Raw genomic sequence first — 19441 nt, forward strand, 5'->3', positions numbered from 1 at the left:
GGAGGTGGACTTGAAAAGATGGGACATGTTGCCGCTCTCGTTGGCGGGTAGAGTGCAGTCGGTAAAAATGGTGGTCCTTCCGAGGTTTTTGTTTGTGTTCCAGTGCCTCCCCATCGTGATCACCAAAGGCTTTTTCAAGAGAGTAGGTAGGAGTATTATGGGGTTTGTGTGGGCGAACAAAACCCCAAGGGTAAGGAGAGGGTTCCTGGAGAGCAGTAGGGACCGAGGAGGGCTGGCGCTGCCAAACCTAGGGAGCTACTACTCGGCAGCAAACGTGGCGATGATCCGTAAGTGGGTTATGGAGGGAGAGGGGGCGGCATGGAAGAGGATGGAGATGGTGTCCTGCAAAGGAACGAGCTTGGGGGCGCTGGTGACGGCACCGTTGCCGCTCTCGCCATCAAAGTACACCACGAGCCCGGTGGTGGCGGCAATGTTAAGGATCTGGGGCCAGTGGAGACGGCACAGGGGCGCAATGGGAGCATCAGTGTGGTCCCCGATCAGGGGTAACCATCGGTTTGTCCCGAGGAAGATGGACGGGGGGTTCCAGGGCTGGCACCGGGCGGGGATTAGAAGAATGGGGGATCTGTTCATCAACGGACATTTGCGAGCCTAGGGGCACTGGAGGAGAAGTTTGAGCTACCCCCGGGAAATGCATTCAGATATCTGCAGGTGAGGGCTTTTATGAAGTGACAGGTCAGGGTATTCCCGCTGCTCCCGACACAGGAAATTCAAGACAGGGTGATCTCGGGTGTATGGGTCGGGGAGGGCAAAGTTTCGGCAATACACCAAGAGATGAAAGAAGAGGGGGAAGCGCTAGCAGAAGAGTTGAAGGGTAAATGGGAGGAGGAGCTGGGGGAGGAGATCGAGGAAGGTTTGTGGGCTGATGCCCTGGGTAGGGTCAATTCCTCCTCCTCCTCATGTGCCAGGCTCAGCCTGATACAATTTAAGGTGGTTCACAGAGCGCACTTGACGGGGGCGAGGTTGAGCAGGTTCTTTGGGGTAGAGGACAGATGTGGAACGTGTTCAGGGAGTCCGGCGAACCATGTCCATATGTTTTGGTCATGCACGGCACTGGAGGGGTTCTGGAGAGGAGTGGCGGGAGCAATATCTCAGGTGGTGAAAGTTCGGGTCAAGCCAAGCTGGGGGCTAGCAATATTTGGAGCAGTGGACGAACCGGGAGTGCAGGAGGCTGGCATTCTGGCCTTTGCGTCCCTGGTAGCCCGGCGATGGATCTTGCTAATGTGGAAGGAGGCGAAGCCTCCTAGCGTGGAGGCCTGGACAAACGACATGGCTGGGTTCATAAAGTTGGAAAGGATTAAGTTTGCCTTAAGGGGGTCTGTGCAGGGGTTCTACAGGCGGTGGCAACCGTTCCTAGACTACCTCGCGGAGCGTTAGAGGAAGGTTGGTCAGCAGCAGCAGCAACACGAGGGGGGGGGGGGGACACACACGAGGGATTGCTTGAGGGGACAGACGAGCGGGGGATAACATGGAGGGTGGGGGAAACTGGCACAAACGGGTGAGAGCCAGTGTATAAATCTCTGTAAATATATCATCTTACCATGTATATAGCTTGCTCAGGGCGACTTTGTGTTATTTTGTTCCGGAGGGGGGAGGTTATTGTTTGTAAGTGGAAAAAATTGTTTTGTTAAAAAACTTAAATAAATATATATATTTTTTTAAATTCTGAACTATTGAAGGGCAGATAGGAAACATGACGTTTACATCTCTGCACTGATAAGGCAGACGTGCGTCAAAATTAACGGAGTTTAATAACTGTTCCAAAAGCATTTTGGGTAACAGTCTCAGGATTTACCTTCTTCAATTTCTCAATCATCTCCTCAATGCTGATGTCTCCGTTCTGTGATACTTTGCTCTCCATTAGAGTCAGCCACTCGCACAGCTCCTTGTTCTTCTCGTTGAACAGCGCCCACTCGTTCAATTTCTCTGTTACCAGCTGTCTGCGTAATGAAACCTGGAAATTTACAGAGAAGGGAGGATCATATTAATGCACGCTACAAAAAGCAAATTCCAAATATGCATGAAATATTAATTTACTAATATTATATTCTGCTAACAGAATACAATTCAACACCGAACGAGCAGCACAATGGTTCCCTCACACCTACAACATAATCGAGCCACATTCTGAATTAAACAGTGCCTCGTACCACTTTGCTTGATGCTCAGCCAACTTCCTTCCAGGAACTTGCCCCAGTCGCACTGGGAAGCTGGGAATCCTGTGGTGACCGGCTCACCTGCTGACATCCCAGAGCCTCTTCACAACCCCTAAGGGGTATAGGTCAGGAGGATGATGGGATAATCTTCACTTCTCCCAGATGGGTGCAGCTCCAGCAAAATTCAAGAAATTTGATAGCACCTCGGGTAACTTGATTGGCACCCTGTCCACCACCTTAAACATTATACCAGCGGCACACAGTGGCAGCAGTGCAGACCACTGCAGCAACTCGCCAAGGCTCCTGCGACAGCACTGTCCAAACCCATGACCTTCACGACCTAACCAGGCAATTGCAAGCAAATGCATGAAAACACATCACCTCAAAGTCACATTCCTCCTGCCCAGGGCATATAGCACAGTTCCTTCATCAGCACTGGGCGAAGTCCTGGAACTCTCTCCCTAACAGCACTGTGGGCATACCTACGCCACATGAGCAGCAGCGGTTCAAGAAGGTGGCTTACCATCACCTTTTCGAAGGGAATTAGGGATGCTAACAATCCAAGATTGAATTTTATAAAGAGATTCACTGGTTCTTACAGTTTTTACATAAACATCAAAGAGCTTGGAGCCGTTGATACAAGGCCTTGGATTTTAGAAAATACAAATGATGTTTCTTCCAGCAGTCTCGAGGGGAAGCTTTCAGAGATGGCGGTGATACACAAAACCAGTCGTCTGATGATGAAGGTTGAACGTAGATATGAAGTGCTCTAATTTTCGGTTCAACTCAGGAATAAACTGCTGTGCCCCCTTTATAAGTGGTTGTAAACAGATTGCAGAACCAGACACTGGAGAGTCTCCACATGTTGTCCCTGCACTGGATCAAGGCCCTTCGTGAAAACTGTATTTCACTTTGAAACAATTCTTCATCACTGCACTGAAGTGTTGATTCGGATTATAGACTCAAATCTCTAAAAGGAGGCTGGAACCCACAACGTTACAACTCGAAAGTGAGAACGTTACCCAATGAGTCACAGCTGATACTTGCCTGCTCCATTGAAAAACATTCACTTTGCAATTGGTTTAAAGTTGTTTTCATATGCCAGGAAGGTAAGAATATATACCTAGATTTTTCAGTTGGTGGGTACAGGACCTCCAAGTTGGTCCCTGTAATGATACGCTTTGAGATTTCATTTGTGAATAACCAAGGATTTATTTACAAGGACCTACGAGAGCAGCGGCATATCTGCAGCTAGTTCTGGAATGCCTCCTGCCGAAGAGAACTCCTCCCCCTGGGGTGATTCTCCGGTCTGAGTCCCGATTGGTCACACAGGCCAGGTGACCCATACTCTGCTGTGTTGCCCTTAAAGGGACAATCACCACATCACTATGGCTTGATCGGCCAAAATTCTGGTTGACCTGTCAATGGAGCTTCATCATAGGATGGGGCTTTACAATCCTGTTGTGGTGAGGGTGGGGCCAGAGAATGCAGTAAACTGTTCAAAGTTCCATTGATGTCAGCGGGACTGGAAGATCCCACCAGCGAAGGGGCTGTAAAACTCGGCTGCGTAAAATGACAGCATTGACGTTGGCTGGTTGGCCCAACATACTTGTTCTAGCTCCTTGAACAAGATATCCAATTAGTCCGTCATTCCTGCACTTCGAGAGAATTCTGCAAACCTTTCCTTTTTAACATAATTTTCATTTCTCTTTTGGAAGTCACTATAAAATCCCCCACACTTTCAGGCAGTGCATTTACATCATAATAACTGCACGCAAAAATAAAGGTTCATTTCCCTTCTGGTTAACTTAAATCTGCGTTCTTGAGTTACTCGGACCCCCTGCCAGTACGAACCCATCTAACAAAGCTATTCATCATTTTGAACATCTCTATTAAATCTCCTCTTCACCGTTCAATGGATAACATTCCCAAATTTTCCAGTCTCTCCACATAACCCTGCTACCATTCATAGAATCATAGAATTTACAGTGCAGAAGGAGACCATTCGGGCCATCGAGTCTGCATCGGCTCTTGGAAAGAGCACTCTACTTAAGCCCACACCTCCACCCTATCCCCGTAACTCAGTGACCCCACTAACCTTTTTGGACTGTGGGAAGAAACCGGAGCACCCAGAGGAAACCCACGCAGACACAGGGAGAATGTGCAGACTCCGCACAGTGACCCAAGCCGGGAATCAAATCTGGGACCCTGGAGCCGTGCTGCCCATTCTAGCAAAACATCCTTCGTACCCAATTTGTTGGCCATCTACTGAAGTTGCATAGGGTGATCAGGAGATCCTCTCGAGTGAACTCCTGGAGCCTATCTCAGTGTCTTTTGGTGTCGTTAAGCTTTTTAATGCAAGAATGTTACCAAGCACATATTAAAGGGAAAGCGTTGCTTAATGACACAAATTAATATTTGTGTTGGGACGATTGAACCTACGGTACCTTGGGCTAGATTCTCCAGTAATCCGGCACCGTTCATTGGTGGCGGGATTCTCTCTTCCGCCACTTGTCAATGGAAATTCCCATTGAAGCCACCCATTGCCGCCGGGAAACCCACAGGCGGGAAATGAGATTCCCAACGGCCGGAGAATTCCAGCCCTTATTACAAATTTGCAATAAAATGCCACAGGTAATCTACAAATGTAATTGGAAATATTTTTGTTTCAGAGAGAAACAAATTGATTAGGAGAAACAAATTGATTTCCTTTACTAATCCGTGTGGCAGTAACACTGATATCACAGGAAATGCGTTTGGATGCCCAGTCCTGCTTCCCCAACTCTGCCAACCCACCTCCCTCGCCCAACATGGCCACTGTCATTTGTTCCTCAGTGTTGCCCCCCCACCCCCACCCCGAGCATTGACCTCTGTTCTCCCATTAACACATTCTGCTATCATACCTTTGCCACCATTAACACGTTTCAGTCCCTCATGGCAACATTAACAGCCCCGTTGTCCCATGTCCATCTTTGGCATCTTTGCCAATCTCGCCTTAGCTCCGACCTATCATTGAATTTCCATTCTGCACCCCCTCCCCCGCATATATAAATCATCACATTTCTTTTTTTTAAAATTTAGAACACCTAATTATTTTTTTTCCAAATAAGGGCCAATTTAGCGTGGCCAATCCACCTACCATGCATATCTTTTTGGGTTGTGGGGGTGAAACCCACGCAGAAACGGGGAGAATGTGCAAACTCCACATGGACAGTGACCCAGGGCGGGATTGTCCCCGGGTCCTCAGTGCTGTAGGCAGCAGTGCTAACCACTGTGCCGCCATGCCGCCCTAAATCATCACATTTCTATCCCTCTTCAGTTCTGCAGAAGGGTCAATGTACTAGAAATGTCAACTCTGTTTCTCTCTCCCCAGATGCTGCCAGACCTGCTGAGTTTATCCAGCATTTTCTGATTTTATTACAATACGTGGGTCTCATCTGCAACAAACCATCATCTTTCCAACACCCAAGTGAACAGCAGGTTTACAATACAGTACAAAGTTAACTTGGATCAATTTATTTTTTAAAAAAGATCCTTATTTTTAAAGACATGGGGGGGGGGGGGGTGGCATCAGCCTGGGCTCCTCAGTTTGCATCAATTATAGATCGTGTTCTCATTAAAATTAAATGCATGTACGAATTAAAACATGTCAAACCGAGGCACTTAATATCTATCACCCGACATATTGTACACGGATTTTTAAGCATTTGACAGGAAGTATAGACGTCTATAGTCATATCTAACCCAAAAGGAAATCGAGTGCCACTCTAGCACTGTTGGCAGTCATCTGTAACACCCGTTGGTCTTTAAGCCTTACTTATCGGAGGCTTGTCCCATCACTGAAGCTACAGTATTGAGAAGGCGTGCGCCTGCCCTAATTGCTGTAATCTAATTCCCACAACAGGCTCTACATTGCAAAAGCTGAGCCACACAGCAAATCATTCGAGACAAACCTGTTCACAGGAGCTTCCTCCTATCTTGCTGTCAGGTGACCCTCTGCAGGTTCAGAGATTAACACCACTTCCTGCTGCGGCCCTGTCGTTTGATGCAAATACTGCAGCAGAGCGTAACAGAGGTAGCAGATCTCCCTGCTGCTAACATTCTGAAAGTCAGAGAGGTGGTGACGCGGCAAAGCTTGGCCCTCCTAAAACCTCCTTGTGCTTTTATTATCCAAATCATTTTACAAAATTGTTTATCCATAGCACAATTTGGGGCTGCTGGAAACTGGAGACCTTTTCTGCATCTTAGGCGATTCGCTTTTAAGAAATATTTTAACAATGTGATATCACATTGCCACAGCGTTCGACAAATCATCAGACAGAGATTTAATCAAGGTTGTTTTATTCCTCTCAAAGGGTACAATTCTGCCACCGATCGGAGTGTTAGCCTTGATTCAGTGGCAGCACGCTCAACCATCTTGCGGTCAGACGGTTATGGTTCCAGGGGCTCAACTAACATCACTAAACAAAGATGATCTGATTATTTATTACACTGCTGTCTGTGGGAAAGTGCTGTGTGCAATTTGGCTGCTGGGTTTCCTGCATTATAACAGTGCCTGAACTTCAAAAGTGCTTAATTAGCTGTAAAGTATTGTGGGTCATCCTGTGGTTAGAAAAGGCGTTATGTATGTGCACCTCCTTCTCCTTATCTTACACTGCAGACCCTTATATGGGGGCAAATTATCTGAAAGAAACGCCCAGTCAAAAGAAAAAATTCATTCTGCCCTTCATCACGATAAAATGTGGATTTTCTTTGCACTAAAGAGTACTCTTGTCGCATTTAAGTTTAGGGTGGAATTCTACATAGGATCCCTAGAGTGTAGAAGGCCATTTGGCTCATCGTGTCTGCACCGCAGAGCAGGCTACCTAGACCCACTCCCCCATACGATCACTGCAACCTCACCTAACCTGCACACCTTTGGACACAAAGGGGCAATTTCAGCAATGGCCAATCCATCTAAACTGCACATCTTTGGACTGTGGGAAGAAACTGGAGCACCCGGCGGAAACCCACGCAGACACGGGGAGAACGTGCAGTCTCCGCACAGACAGCGACCCAAGCCAGGAAGCAAACCTGGGACCCTGGAGCGGTGAAGCAACTGTGCTAACCACTGTGCTACCGTGCCGCCCAGTAAACCACCCTTGCTCCCGTACTCCATTCCTCTTGCCATGAAGATTGTGTGGTGTATTATTTTATGGAATTATTTTGTTAGTATTAACTAGAACAGTTTCAAGAGCGATTAAAATATATTGGAAAAGAAGAACAAACTTGCACTTAGAGCCTTTCATAAACTATGGCCACCTCAAAGGGATTTACAGCCAATGATGCACTTTTAGAAGGGGTGTGATAATCACCACTGTTGTATATATTAGGAGATGTGTGGTAAGGCCCTGTACTACAGGTAAGGGGGTAGTCCCTGCCTGCTCGCTCCGCCCAGTAGGCAGAGTATAAATATGTGTGCTCCCTATCCAGCAGCCATTTCGCCAGCTGCTGTAGGAGGCCACACATCTTAAGAGTAATAAAGCCTCAGTTGTATTCAACTCTCGTCTCTGTGCAATTGATTGTGCATCAATTTATTACTCGAAGATTTTCAGAAGATGGACCTTCGCATCAAGCCGGATTGCCTGCAGCTGGATCCGCAATCAAGCGATGCCAAAAAGGACTTTCAACACTGGCGGGCTTGTTTCGAAGCTGACATCAGGTCTGCACCAGACCCAATCCCGGAAGCTCAGAAGATCCAGATACTCTACTCGTGGCTGAGCTCCAACATCTTTCCTCTTATCCAGGACGCGCCGAACTACGACGAAGCCATGGAGCTACTGAAAAAGAATTACGCCCAGCAGACGAACACACTCTTCGCCAGACATGTACTCTCTCCTCGCATTCAACTCCCTGGTGAGTCCGTAGAAGATTTCTGGCGTGCTTTAATCCCTCTGGTCAGAGACTGTGACTGTCAGGCCGTCACGGCCACCGAACATTCGAACCTACTCATGCGGGACGCCTTCGTTATGGGATAGGGTCAGACGTCATACGCCAGCGACTTTTAGAGGGGGCCATGCTCAACCTCGCAGCAACAAAAAAACTGGCGCTATCAATGACGGTCACCTCACGCAATATTCAGGCCTACACCTCCAGCCACGTGGCCCACCCCTCCTACACATCATGGACTCCGCAGACGGCTGCCCCACCGGGGGCCTCACCCAGCCAATACGCCTGTGCCACGCGCCAGCCAGCCAACCCCGGGGGGCCCCGATGTTACTTCTGCGGGCAACAGAAACACCCCCGCCAACGCTGCCCGGCACGCACCACCCTTTGCAAGGCCTGCGGCAAGAAGGGGCACTTCGCTGCGGTGTGCCAGGCCCGCTCAGTCGCCGCTATTGCCCCGACCCCCCTCACGTACGGACAATGGGCAAAGCCATCTTCACCTCCCCGGACCACGCGTGGCCAGTGGGCGCCGCCATCTTCTCCCTCTCAGACCGTGCGTGGCCAGTGGGCGCCGCTATCTTTTTCAACCCCCACCACGTGCGGCCCGTGGGCGCCGCCATATTGTCCACCCCAAGATCATCAGGTGCCGCCATCTTGTCTTCCCCACGGCACATGGGCACCACCATTGTTCCAGGACCCGTGCCCCCCGGGCACCCCATCGTTCGACACCAACGACGACCAGCTACAACTCGTCTCGGACACGATCGACCAGTCTCACCCACACAATCTAGCCACCGCCTCGATACGCGTGAAGATTGATGGGCACGGGACCTCTTGCCTGCTGGAGTTCAGGAGCACCAAAAGCTTCATCCATCCATATACGGTAAGGCGCTGCTCCTTGCGGTACACCCCGCCAATGAAAAAATCTCCCTGGCCTCCGGATCCCATTCTGTGGCGATCCGGGGGAACTGTACAGTCACACTCACGGTCCAGGGCACAGAATTCAGTGGCTTCCGCCTCTACGTCCTCCCCAACTTCTGCGCTGCCCTGCTACTCGGCCTGGACTTCCAGTGTAACCTCCAGAGCCTAACCTTGAAATTCGGCGGGCCCCTACCACCCCCTACTGTGTGCGGCCTCGCGACCCTAAAGGTCGACCCACCTACCCTATTCGCAAACCTAACCCCGGATTGCAAACCTGTCGCCACCAGGAGCAGACGGTACAGCACCCAGGACAAGGACCTTCATCAGGTCCGAGGTCCAGCGGCTGCTTCGGGAAGGCATCATCGAGGCCAGCAACAGCCCCTGGAGAGCCCAAGAGGTAGTATTTAAAACTGGGGAGAAACACAGGATGGTCGTGGACTACAGCCAGACCACCAATAGGTACACGCAGCTCGACAGGTACCTCTTCCCACGCATATCTGATATGGTCAATCAGATTGCATAGTACCGGGTCTTCTCAACTGTAGACCTCAAATCCGCCTCCACCAGCTCCCCATTCGTAAGGCGGACCGTCTATACACTGCCTTCGAGGCAGATGGCCGCCTCTACCATTTTCTCAAGGTTTCCTTCGGCGTCACCAACGGGGTCTCGGTCTTCCAAAGAGAGATGGACCGAATGGTCGACCGGTACGGGTTACGGGCCACCTTCCCATACCTAGACAATGTCACCATCTGCGGCCATGATCAGCAGGACCACGATGCCAACCGTGCCAAATTTCTCCACACCGCCACTCTCCTAAACCTCACCTATAACAAGAAGAAGTGCGTATTCAGCACGTACCGCTTAGCCACCCTCGGCTATGTGGTCCAGAACGGAGTTCTGGGGCCCGATCCCGACCGCATGCGCCCCCTCATGGAGCTCCCCCTCCCCCACTGCCCCAAGGCCCTCAAACGCTGCCCGAGGTTCTTTTCATACTACGCCCAGTGGGTCCCAAACTACGCAGACAAGGCCCGCCCACTCAGGCAGGCAGTCCACCCTTTTCCCCCTGACGGCCAAGGCTCAACATGCCTTCAACCGTATTAGAGTAGTAGACGAGACGTTGCCCTTTCAAGTGGAGAGCGACGCATCAGACGTTGCCCTAGCCGCCACACCCAATCAGGCAGGCAGACCCGTGGCATTCTATTCCCGCACCCTTCATGTCTACGAAATCCGGCACTCCTCCGTTGAAAAAGAGGCCCAAGCCAACGTTGAAGCTGTGCGGCATTGGAGGCATTACCTGGCCGGCAGAAGATTCATTCTCCTCACTGACCAACGGTTGGTAGCCTTCATGTTCAATAACACACAGCGGGGCAAGATCAAGAATGATAAGATCTTGAGGTGGAGGATCGAGCTCTCCACCTACAACTACGATATCTTGTATCGCCCTGGCAAGCTCAACGAGCCCCCAGACGCCCTATCCCGAGGTACATGTGCCAGCGCACAGGTGGCCCGACTCCGGACCCTGCACGATAACCTTTGTCACCCGGGAGTCACACGGTTGTACCATTTCATAAAGGCCCGCAATCTGCCCTACTCCGTCGACGAAGTCAGGGCAATCACCAGGGACTGCCAGGTCTGTGCGGAGTGCAAACCGCACTTCTACCGGCCGGACCGCACGCGCCTGGTGAAGGCCAACCGCCCCTTTGAACGCCTCAGCATGGATTTCAAAGGGCCCCTCCCCTCCACCGACCATAACAGGTATTTCCTCAGTGTGGTCGACGAATACTCCAGATTTCCCTTCGCCATCCCATGCCCCGACATGACGTCTGCCACCGTCATCAAAGCCCTACACAATCTTCGCGTTGTTCAGCTTTCCCGCCTACATCCACAGTGACAGGGGATCCTCATTCATGAGTGATGAGCTGCATCAGTTCCTGCTCAGCAGGGGTATCGCCTCCAGCAGACGACAGCTATAACCCCTGTGGAAACGGGCAGGTAGAGAGGGAGAACAAGACGGTCTGGAGGGCCATCCAACTGGCCCTACGGTCCAGAAATCTCCCAGCCTCCCGCTGGCAGGAGGTCCTCCCCGATGCACTGCACTCCAAACGGTCGCTACTATGCACCGCCACTAACAACACACAAGGCGGACCCGTTGGTTGAAAGGGTGCAGTTACTCCACGCTAACCCCCAGTATGCCTACGTAGCATACCCCGACGGCCGCCAGGATACTGTCTCCCTCAGGGACCTGGCACCAGCAGGTTCCACACACACACACCCCTCCTGCCCGGCTCCACCTCCCCTCCCCCGGCGCACCCAGCAGCAACCCCCGCAGGACCATCTGTCCTCCCCCTGCTCACGCCCGAGGATGAAGAGGATTTCGGCACGCTCCCGGAGTCACCGAGGACCAGGCCAACACTGGAATCGCCGCCACCACTGCTTCGCTCCCAACGCCTCATCAATGCCCGGACCGGCTAAATTTATAATTGGTTCAGGACTATCAAACCTCCTTGCATTGGACTTCAGAATATTAAACTTCTGTATATTAAACTTGCTCTGTATATAGTTCTCCACCACCCCCGCCAGACTCAATTTTAACAGGGCGTGAATGTGGTAATCACCACTGTTGTATATATTAGGAGATGTATGGTAAGGCCCTGTACTACAGGTACGTGGATCGTCCCTGCCTGCTGGCTCCGCCCAGTAGGCGGAGTATAAATATGTGTGCTCCCTATACAGCAACCATATCGCCAGCTGCTGTAGGAGGCCACACATCTTAGAGTAATAAAGCCTCAGTTGTATTCAACTCTCGTCTCTGTGCAATTGATCGTGCATCAACGGGCAGAATCTTATTGAAGTGTTGAGAGTGTTGCCTTCCTGCTGGAGACCTGATTTGTGACCAATGCAGCCTCTTTTTGAGAAGGCCCACTGATCCACAAGCCAATCAGGCAGTGGTTAGGCCAGTGGTTGGTCTTACCCTGGAATCAATAAGTCGGGGGTGGAAATCTCACCAAACCGATAGCCGCTGCCTTCTTGCGCTCAGAACCGTCACTGGGGAGGCCGTGGCTACTGCTGAACAGAGTCATCCGAGTCCCAGATTCACAGAGCGGTACAATCCAAGAGGGAAAGTGTGGGGAGTGAGATTTTCCAGGTTGCAGTGTGAGGGGCACCTCTTCGTGTCCCACCGCGCCCCCTGTTTTCAAGTCCCCTGAGCAGGCACTGAGTGCCTTTGACCAAGGAACCTGGCCTGTCCCCTCAAATCCACCCCCCTCCCTCCCTCACACAGTTGTAGGTGTTGTGTGTGCCAGCTGGCGACAGCCCCGTCTGTTGCTGGGTTAATACCAGCAATGGCGAGATGAGGTCTTTAAGTGGTCATTAATTGGCACTTAAAGACCTCAATTGGCAGGGGTGGCGGGAGGGTCACCCACGGGCCTTCTCCCTACTAACAACTTAATTCTGGCAGAGGTGAGAAGGTGGCAGAGTTCAGATATGGCGCCACTCTCCCTAATTAAATGCCCTTCCCGTCCCCAAGCTCGCCATCAGTGGGAGCAGAGGATTCTGCCCATGTTCACTGTTGTACTGTTGGTAAAAGCGTGGCAGCCATTTTGCGTACTGCAAGGTTCCACAGAAAGCACTTCCATAATGATCAGGTCATTTTCTTTGGTGTAGGCTGAGGGCCACAATTTGGTCAAGACACTGAGAGGGTTCCCCTGGCCATCTATGAAATAGTGCCGAGAGAAGTCGAGGGGCGGAATTCTCCCCCCGCCCCCCCCCCCACGCCGGGTGGGAGAATCGCCAGGGCACCGCGTGAGTCCCGCCACGCCGCCCCGGCACCCGCACGTGATTCTCCCACCCCCCCCAAACCGGCGCGGCGAGAATCACGGCTGGCCGCTGGGAGAATCACCGCTCACTGTTTGTAATGGGCGAGCGGCGATTCTCCGGCCCGGATGGGCCGACCGGCCTGCTCAACACGACGGCTTCCCGCTGGCGCCGTCTACACCTGGTCGCTGCCGGCGGGAACAGCGCGGGAACGCTGAGGTGGCGGCCTGTGGGGGGTTGGGGAGGGGGGTTCCTGCACCGGGGGCGGCCTCAAAAGGGGTCTGGGCCGTGATCGGTACCCACTGATCGGCGGGCCGGCATCTCTGAAGGAGAACCTCCTTTCTTCCGCCGCCCACAAGATCCATCCGACATCTTCTGGCGGAGCGGCCTCGGGGAGGACGGCAACCGCACATGCGCGGGTGATGTCATTTACGCGGCGCCGCTTTTACTCGCCGTCAAGGCCTGGTGCGCGTAAATGACGCGACGCAGCATCAGGACTTAGTCTCCTGAAAGACGGCAGCACCTTCAACAGTGCAGCACACCCTCAGGGCTGCGCTGGAGTGTCAGCCTAGATTGAGTTTAAATCTCTGGATTGGCACTTGAACCCAAAGCCTTGTACTCACAGATGAAGGTGTTACCGCTGAAGCAAGCTGCATTCATTTGCATCAAAAGAAAGAAAAAGAAGACAATCTCATCATCGGATACTCGGGTTACAATACTATGCTGCCTTTGTCCTGTTCAGGAATGGGGAAAAGTATAAAAAATAACCAATTACAAAGAGGCGGAAATTATGTGACAGATATAAAGTTCTGGTTAGGTCCCATTTTGAGTACTGCATTCCAGTCTGGTCACTACACCAAGAACATATTGGTCTTGGAGGGAGAGGAATGCCGATTCACCAGAAGGATATTGGGATTAGCACGGTTAAAGTACGAGATTCAATTACAGAGACACAGCTTGTATTGCCTTGAATATGTTAAGGGATGATCTAATTACGGTCTTCAAGATGCTTAAAGGCTAGATGGCGCTTGATTCACAGATTCCCTACAGTGCAGAAAAAGCCTATTCGGCCCATCGAGTCTGCACCAACCCTCCGAAAAAGCACCCACCCAGGCCCACACCCCCCCCCACCCTATCCCCGTAACCCAACCTAATCTTTTTGGATACTAAGCAGCAATTTAGCTTGGCCAACCCACCTAATTTACACATCTTTGGACTGTGGGAGAAAACTGGAGCACCCGGAGGAAACCTTCGCAGACACGGGGAGAACGTGCAGACTCCACCAAGGCCGGAATTAAACCCAGGTTCCTGGCGCTGTGAGACAGCAGTGCTAACCTCTGTGCCACCACACTGCCCTGCAATTGCTATGCAGTCACACTGCAACTTTGGTTCTAATCTCCTTCAAGATCATCAGAAAGGAAGTTTTAAGCATTTGAGCTAATTCATTCAAAGGATCAGAGAGACTGTGGACGGTATTTTGTGGCCCTGATACTAGCGGGCATTGTCATGGGCGGGACAGGACGTCAACTCCCCGTCCTGCTCACGATGATGCCTGGCTGGTGCCCAGGCTGCAAAATCGCAATCTGCATTCCTTTAGCGGAAGAATACAGAACAGAGGGTCAGAAGTTTCAAATCAGAGCTGGGCCGTTCAGGGGTGGAGTCAGGAAGCAGGTCTCCACACAAAGGACAGTGGAAATCTGAGGGTGTCAGAATTATGCTAGGCAAGGTTATTAAGATTCAAACGACCCTGGTCTCATTGAATGGCAGAACAGGCTCTAAGGGCTGAATGGCCATGGATGTTCCTACACACTTAAACCAGAAGCTAATGAACACAACGCCAATCTTCCATGGGATGGTTTCAGGAGCCTAACTATGCTTGTTTAAACTGTGCGAGGCCTGTACCTTCAGTGGGATTCTGATACACATCTGCACAGCCAGCTGCTTCCCCGAAGCTAGATGTTACGGGATTCTCCATGATTATGAGTCTGGGTGGACCAAACAGAATTCTCCCTTGTAATGGTTCTGGGAATTCCGGAATGTTTTGGTTTAGGAGAGATTTGCATTATCAGAAACTAATCGGGAGGTGCCAGTGCTAAAATGGATGTACTAACGCATCTTAAGATGAATGCATCTCAAAGAAATAAAACAAGATGGTGTTGGATTTTCCTTTCTCAACCGTAAGACATCCCAAAGCGTTTTACAGCCAACCAAATACTTCTGAAGTGTAGTTACTGTTGTAATGCGGGAAGGTTGATACATGAGCATGTTCTAGATCATGAACTGGATTCTCTGATTTTGAGGCTATGTCCTGACGCCAGCGTGGGAACGGTGGTGTTTTATAACCGAAACATCGGTGCAAAACGGCCACTGATCTTCCGTTTGGCTGGGGGCTAGCAGGAAGGCAGCGCAGATCACCTGCTCCAGCTGCCAATAGGGCCTGGAGAATTACCGGGTCCGTGGCGGTGCAAGCGCACGAGGGCGGCCTGCAGCGTCCGCGCCATGCAACATGGCGCGAGCCACTCGCGGACCCGGCCTGCAAAATAATGCCCCCCTTTGGCCAGGCCCGCGCGCCCCAGACCGCCCCAGGGCCTGGCAAAGTCCACCCTGTCTGCTGATTGGCCCTCCTCCTCCTCCGACTGTGGCGGCGCTGGACTGGGTCCGCAGCCACCACGCCGAGTTCCCGACGAATGAAACCACACGCGACCGACGCCGTTGGGAACTCGGCCGGTCGGGGACAGGGCATCGGGAGGTGGGCCTCAGGCAACATTCTGAGGCCATCGATACGGCAGGCGGCATACTCCTAGCGTACGCTGCTTTGGAGAGGGTGAAGCATTGCAAAAGCAGAGCTGCCCCCGATTTGGTCGTAAACGGGAACTCTCTGGCCGATCGGCAAATGCGATTTTGGCGTCGGCGACCGGAGAATCCCGCCCCATGTGTTTTGCTGTGTTTCTCCCCTTCCTCCTGGTTCTGTTCCTTTTAAGATGTTGCTCCTCGTTACATTCTCCACTTGAAATATCGACTGCCATTTATTGACTTGCTGGATGCAACTTAATCTGTTAACTATTGCTTATTGTTTTGGACAAAAGGCTAATTGTCAAGAAATTTGCCTACTTTCAGCTCCTTTTTTTAATTTTTAAAATGTTTTTCCTTAAGGGGCAATTTAACATGGCAAATCCACCCATCCCGCACATCTTTTGGGTTGTGGGGGTGAGACCCACGCAAACATAGGGAGAATGTGCAAACACCACATGGACAGTGACCTGTGGCCGGGATCATTGGATTGTCCGAGATCACACATGCGACTGGGGATGCATATCAGGACCCTGTAAAGATTCTGATCCGCTGACCAATGTGGGAAGTGCCAGGGAAGTGTTAACCTCCAATGGGTCATTCCCCTGGTCCTGGGGACCATCCGTGAATATCTCCAACGCGGATTTACAGTCGGAAACGTCAGACAGTTCCAATTTACTACCTGAGTAGTTACCCAGGAAACCTTAGACAGAAAAAAAACAAGTAACTCCAGAACTGATGCCCCACTGACCTCTCCCAGCCCCCCAACTACCCCGCCATCCTCATCCACATGCTACCTATCCGCCTGTCACCCTACCCTCCTGCCGCCTCACCCACTTACCCCCTCACATCACCCACCCTAGCCATTCACTCATTCATCCACTCAGCTATTCAACCACTCATTAACATTCATTCACTAAGATTCAAACTGGACCATTAAACTGACCAGAAGACAGCTAGTGCTGTAAAAAGGGTGTGTGTGCTGTCTTCACCCAGACTCCGCTGGACTGCGATGGATTTCTCCGGGTATTTCTGATAAATCCAGGCTCAGGAGGCCTGGCAAGTAATGTGCAGCAGCGTGAAGCCGGGGTTGGATCGAGCAGATCGGCAATCCGACGGTGAACGCAGCTACTCGCACGATCCAGGCCATTCTCTTTTGATCAGCAAATGAAATCTCAGCACCTCACTGGGGCGCGTTCTACACATCATTCAATGAAACATATAAGATAACCTGAGGGGGATTTTGGGGTAGGTCAGAACTAGGGAAGACTGTTTAAAAATAAGAGGTCTCTCTTTTAAGATGGAATCGAAGAGCATTTTCTTCTCTCACATGGGCATTAGTCTGTGAATTCTCTTCCCTCGAGAGCAGTGGAGGCGGGATTACTGAAATTATTCAAGGCTGAGTTAAGACAAGTTTTTGAGGGATGAATATTGGCCAGGCCCCGGGGAAGCCTCTCCTTTTCCATCCATAAGTAGCCTCATGGGGCTGGTTTAGCACACTGGGCTAAATCGCTGGCTTTTAAAGCAGACCAAGGCAGGCCAGCAGCACGGTTCAATTCCCGTAACAGCCTCCCCGAACAGGCACCGGAATGTGGCGACTAGGGGCTTTTCACAGTAACTTCATTTGAAGCCTACTTGTGACAATAAGCGATTTTCATTTTCATTTTTCATTTCATGGGATACTGTACAACCATCCAAGGGGGCAGAAAGGGTCTCGTTTTAACATGTCCTCCAAAAGATAGCGCCTCCAACTGTGCCACACTCACTCTGTACTGCATTGGAGCATCAGACTGGTTACTGATGGAGTGAGACAATCTCTTCCTCAGAGGAAAGAGCAGTGCCAATTTAGCTACAGCCATTACACCAACAGGGAAAGGGCACGTTGGCAAGGTCGAGATTCAGAACCACCGAGAAGCATCTAAAATTATATTTGAAAAAAGTGGGCTTGTCCTGTATGGCCGAGGTTAGGGTTTGCTTAGAGTTCAGGTTCCGAGGCGGCATGTGGGTGCAGTGGGGGCATCGGACTGGGCCCCAATCTGTGACAATCACCGGTTTGCCCCGGGGAGTATGGACGGGGGGTTCCAGGTTTGGCGGAGAGCGGGGATTGAGAGGATGGGGTCTATGTTCATAGAGGGGAGCTTTCCGAGTATGAGGGCGTTGGAGGAAAAGTTTGGGCTGGCGAGGGGAAACAAATTCAGGTATCTGCAGGTGCGGGACTTTCTTAGTAAACGGGTGTCAACCTTCCCGCTCCTACAGCTAAAGGGGATTCAGGGCAGGGTAGTTTCCAGAGGGTGGGTAGGAGAAGGGAACATCTCGGACATTTATAAGGGCTGATGGGGTCGGAGGAGACGCAGACCGAGGAGCTGAAGCGCAAGTGGGAGGAGGAGCTGAGAGGTGAGATAGAGGAGGTCTATGGGCAGACACGTTGAGTACAGTCAACGCGTCTGCAACATGTGCCAGGCTCAGCCTGATACAATTTAAGGTTGTTCACCGGGCTCGCATGACAGTGGCCCGGATGAGCAGATTCTTTGGGGTGGAGGACAGGTGCGCAAAATGTGCGGGAGGACCAGCGAACCATGTCCACATGTTCTGGGCATGTCCAAAGCTGAGGGGATTTTGGCAGGTGTTTGCGGACGTCATGTCCACAGTGTTAAAAACAAGGGTGGCGCTGAGTCCAGAGGTGGCAATTTTCGGGGTGTCAGAAGACCCGGGAATCCAGGAGGAGAAAGAGGCAGATGTTCTGGCCTTTGCTTCCCTGGTAGCCCGGAGATGGATACTATTAGCTTGGAGGGACTCAGCCCCCGAAGTCGGAGACCTGGCTATCAGGCATGGCTAGCTTTCTCTGTTTGGAGAAAATCAAGTTCGCCTTGAGAGGGTCACTGTTAGGGTTCACCTGGAGGTGGCAACCGTTTGTCGACTTCTTTGCGGGAAATTAACCGTCAGCAGCCGGGGGCGGGGGGGTAGTTTAGATTAGAGTAGGGGGTCAATAAGGGTGGGACCTGTACGAGAGGTAAATGGTTTTTGCAGTATGTTTATGGTTTCATGTATATTGTTTATTTTGTCGTTGTCACTATACCAAAAATACCTCAATAAAATGTTTATTAAAAAAAAGAAGAGTTCAGGTTCCACACTCTGTGCATTAGCAATTAAAAATTTGGGCTGAAATTTTCCAGGCTTGCAGTCCCACCGATGTGAACAGAGTTTTCAATGGCTCATTGGCCCTGCTGCGGGGACACCCGTGATGATTGGGGGGGGGGGGGGGGAATTCCAGCCTTAAAACAGGAGAGGAAGGAACACTAAAAGTGGTCCTGTACAAAAATCAGTCATGACTATCAACACTTGGGGGCAGCACATGGCACAGTGATTAGCACTGCTGCCTACGGCGCCAAGGACCCGGGTTCAAATCCCGGCCCTGGGTCACTGTCCGTGTGGAGTTTGCACGTTCTCCCCGTGTCTATGTGGGTTTCGTCCCCACAACCCAAAGATGTGCAGGTTAGATGGATTGGCCATGCTGAGTTGCCCCTTCATTGGAAAATAAATAATTGGGTGCTCTAAATTTATTGAAGAAAAGAAAATGACCATCAACACTCACAAACAATGACTTCCCTTGTGAGGACAGCAGCGCTGTAAGATAAAACAAATCATTGAATTTACAGAAAAAGGAATCAAAGTGTAAACTTCAAGATAGATTGTTGGATTACATTGACACCCTGACACTGTTGGAGAGCTGAAGAGGGCTGCTATGTCATGCATCCCAGCGGAGGGATCAATACCACTGGCAGGGGATGAAGAGACCCAGTTGGCAGCAAATGCCTTTA

At 51.1% G+C, this 19441-nt stretch overlaps 1 protein-coding gene across 13 annotated transcripts in view; it reads right to left on the bottom strand.

The window, feature by feature from the left end:
* Window positions 1-19441, bottom strand: part of syne1b (spectrin repeat containing, nuclear envelope 1b) — a 669902-nt gene that overhangs the window by 130024 nt on the left and 520437 nt on the right. For all 13 annotated transcript variants that reach the window (XM_072505314.1, XM_072505250.1, XM_072505295.1 and 10 more), the window contains one exon: window positions 1814-1972. In XM_072505314.1, the coding sequence (XP_072361415.1) occupies window positions 1814-1972 (159 nt within the window). The remainder of the gene's footprint in view (window positions 1-1813; window positions 1973-19441) is intronic.

Source organism: Scyliorhinus torazame, chromosome 1, assembly GCF_047496885.1.
Source record: "Scyliorhinus torazame isolate Kashiwa2021f chromosome 1, sScyTor2.1, whole genome shotgun sequence".
Classification (NCBI taxonomy): Eukaryota; Metazoa; Chordata; class Chondrichthyes; order Carcharhiniformes; family Scyliorhinidae; genus Scyliorhinus; species Scyliorhinus torazame.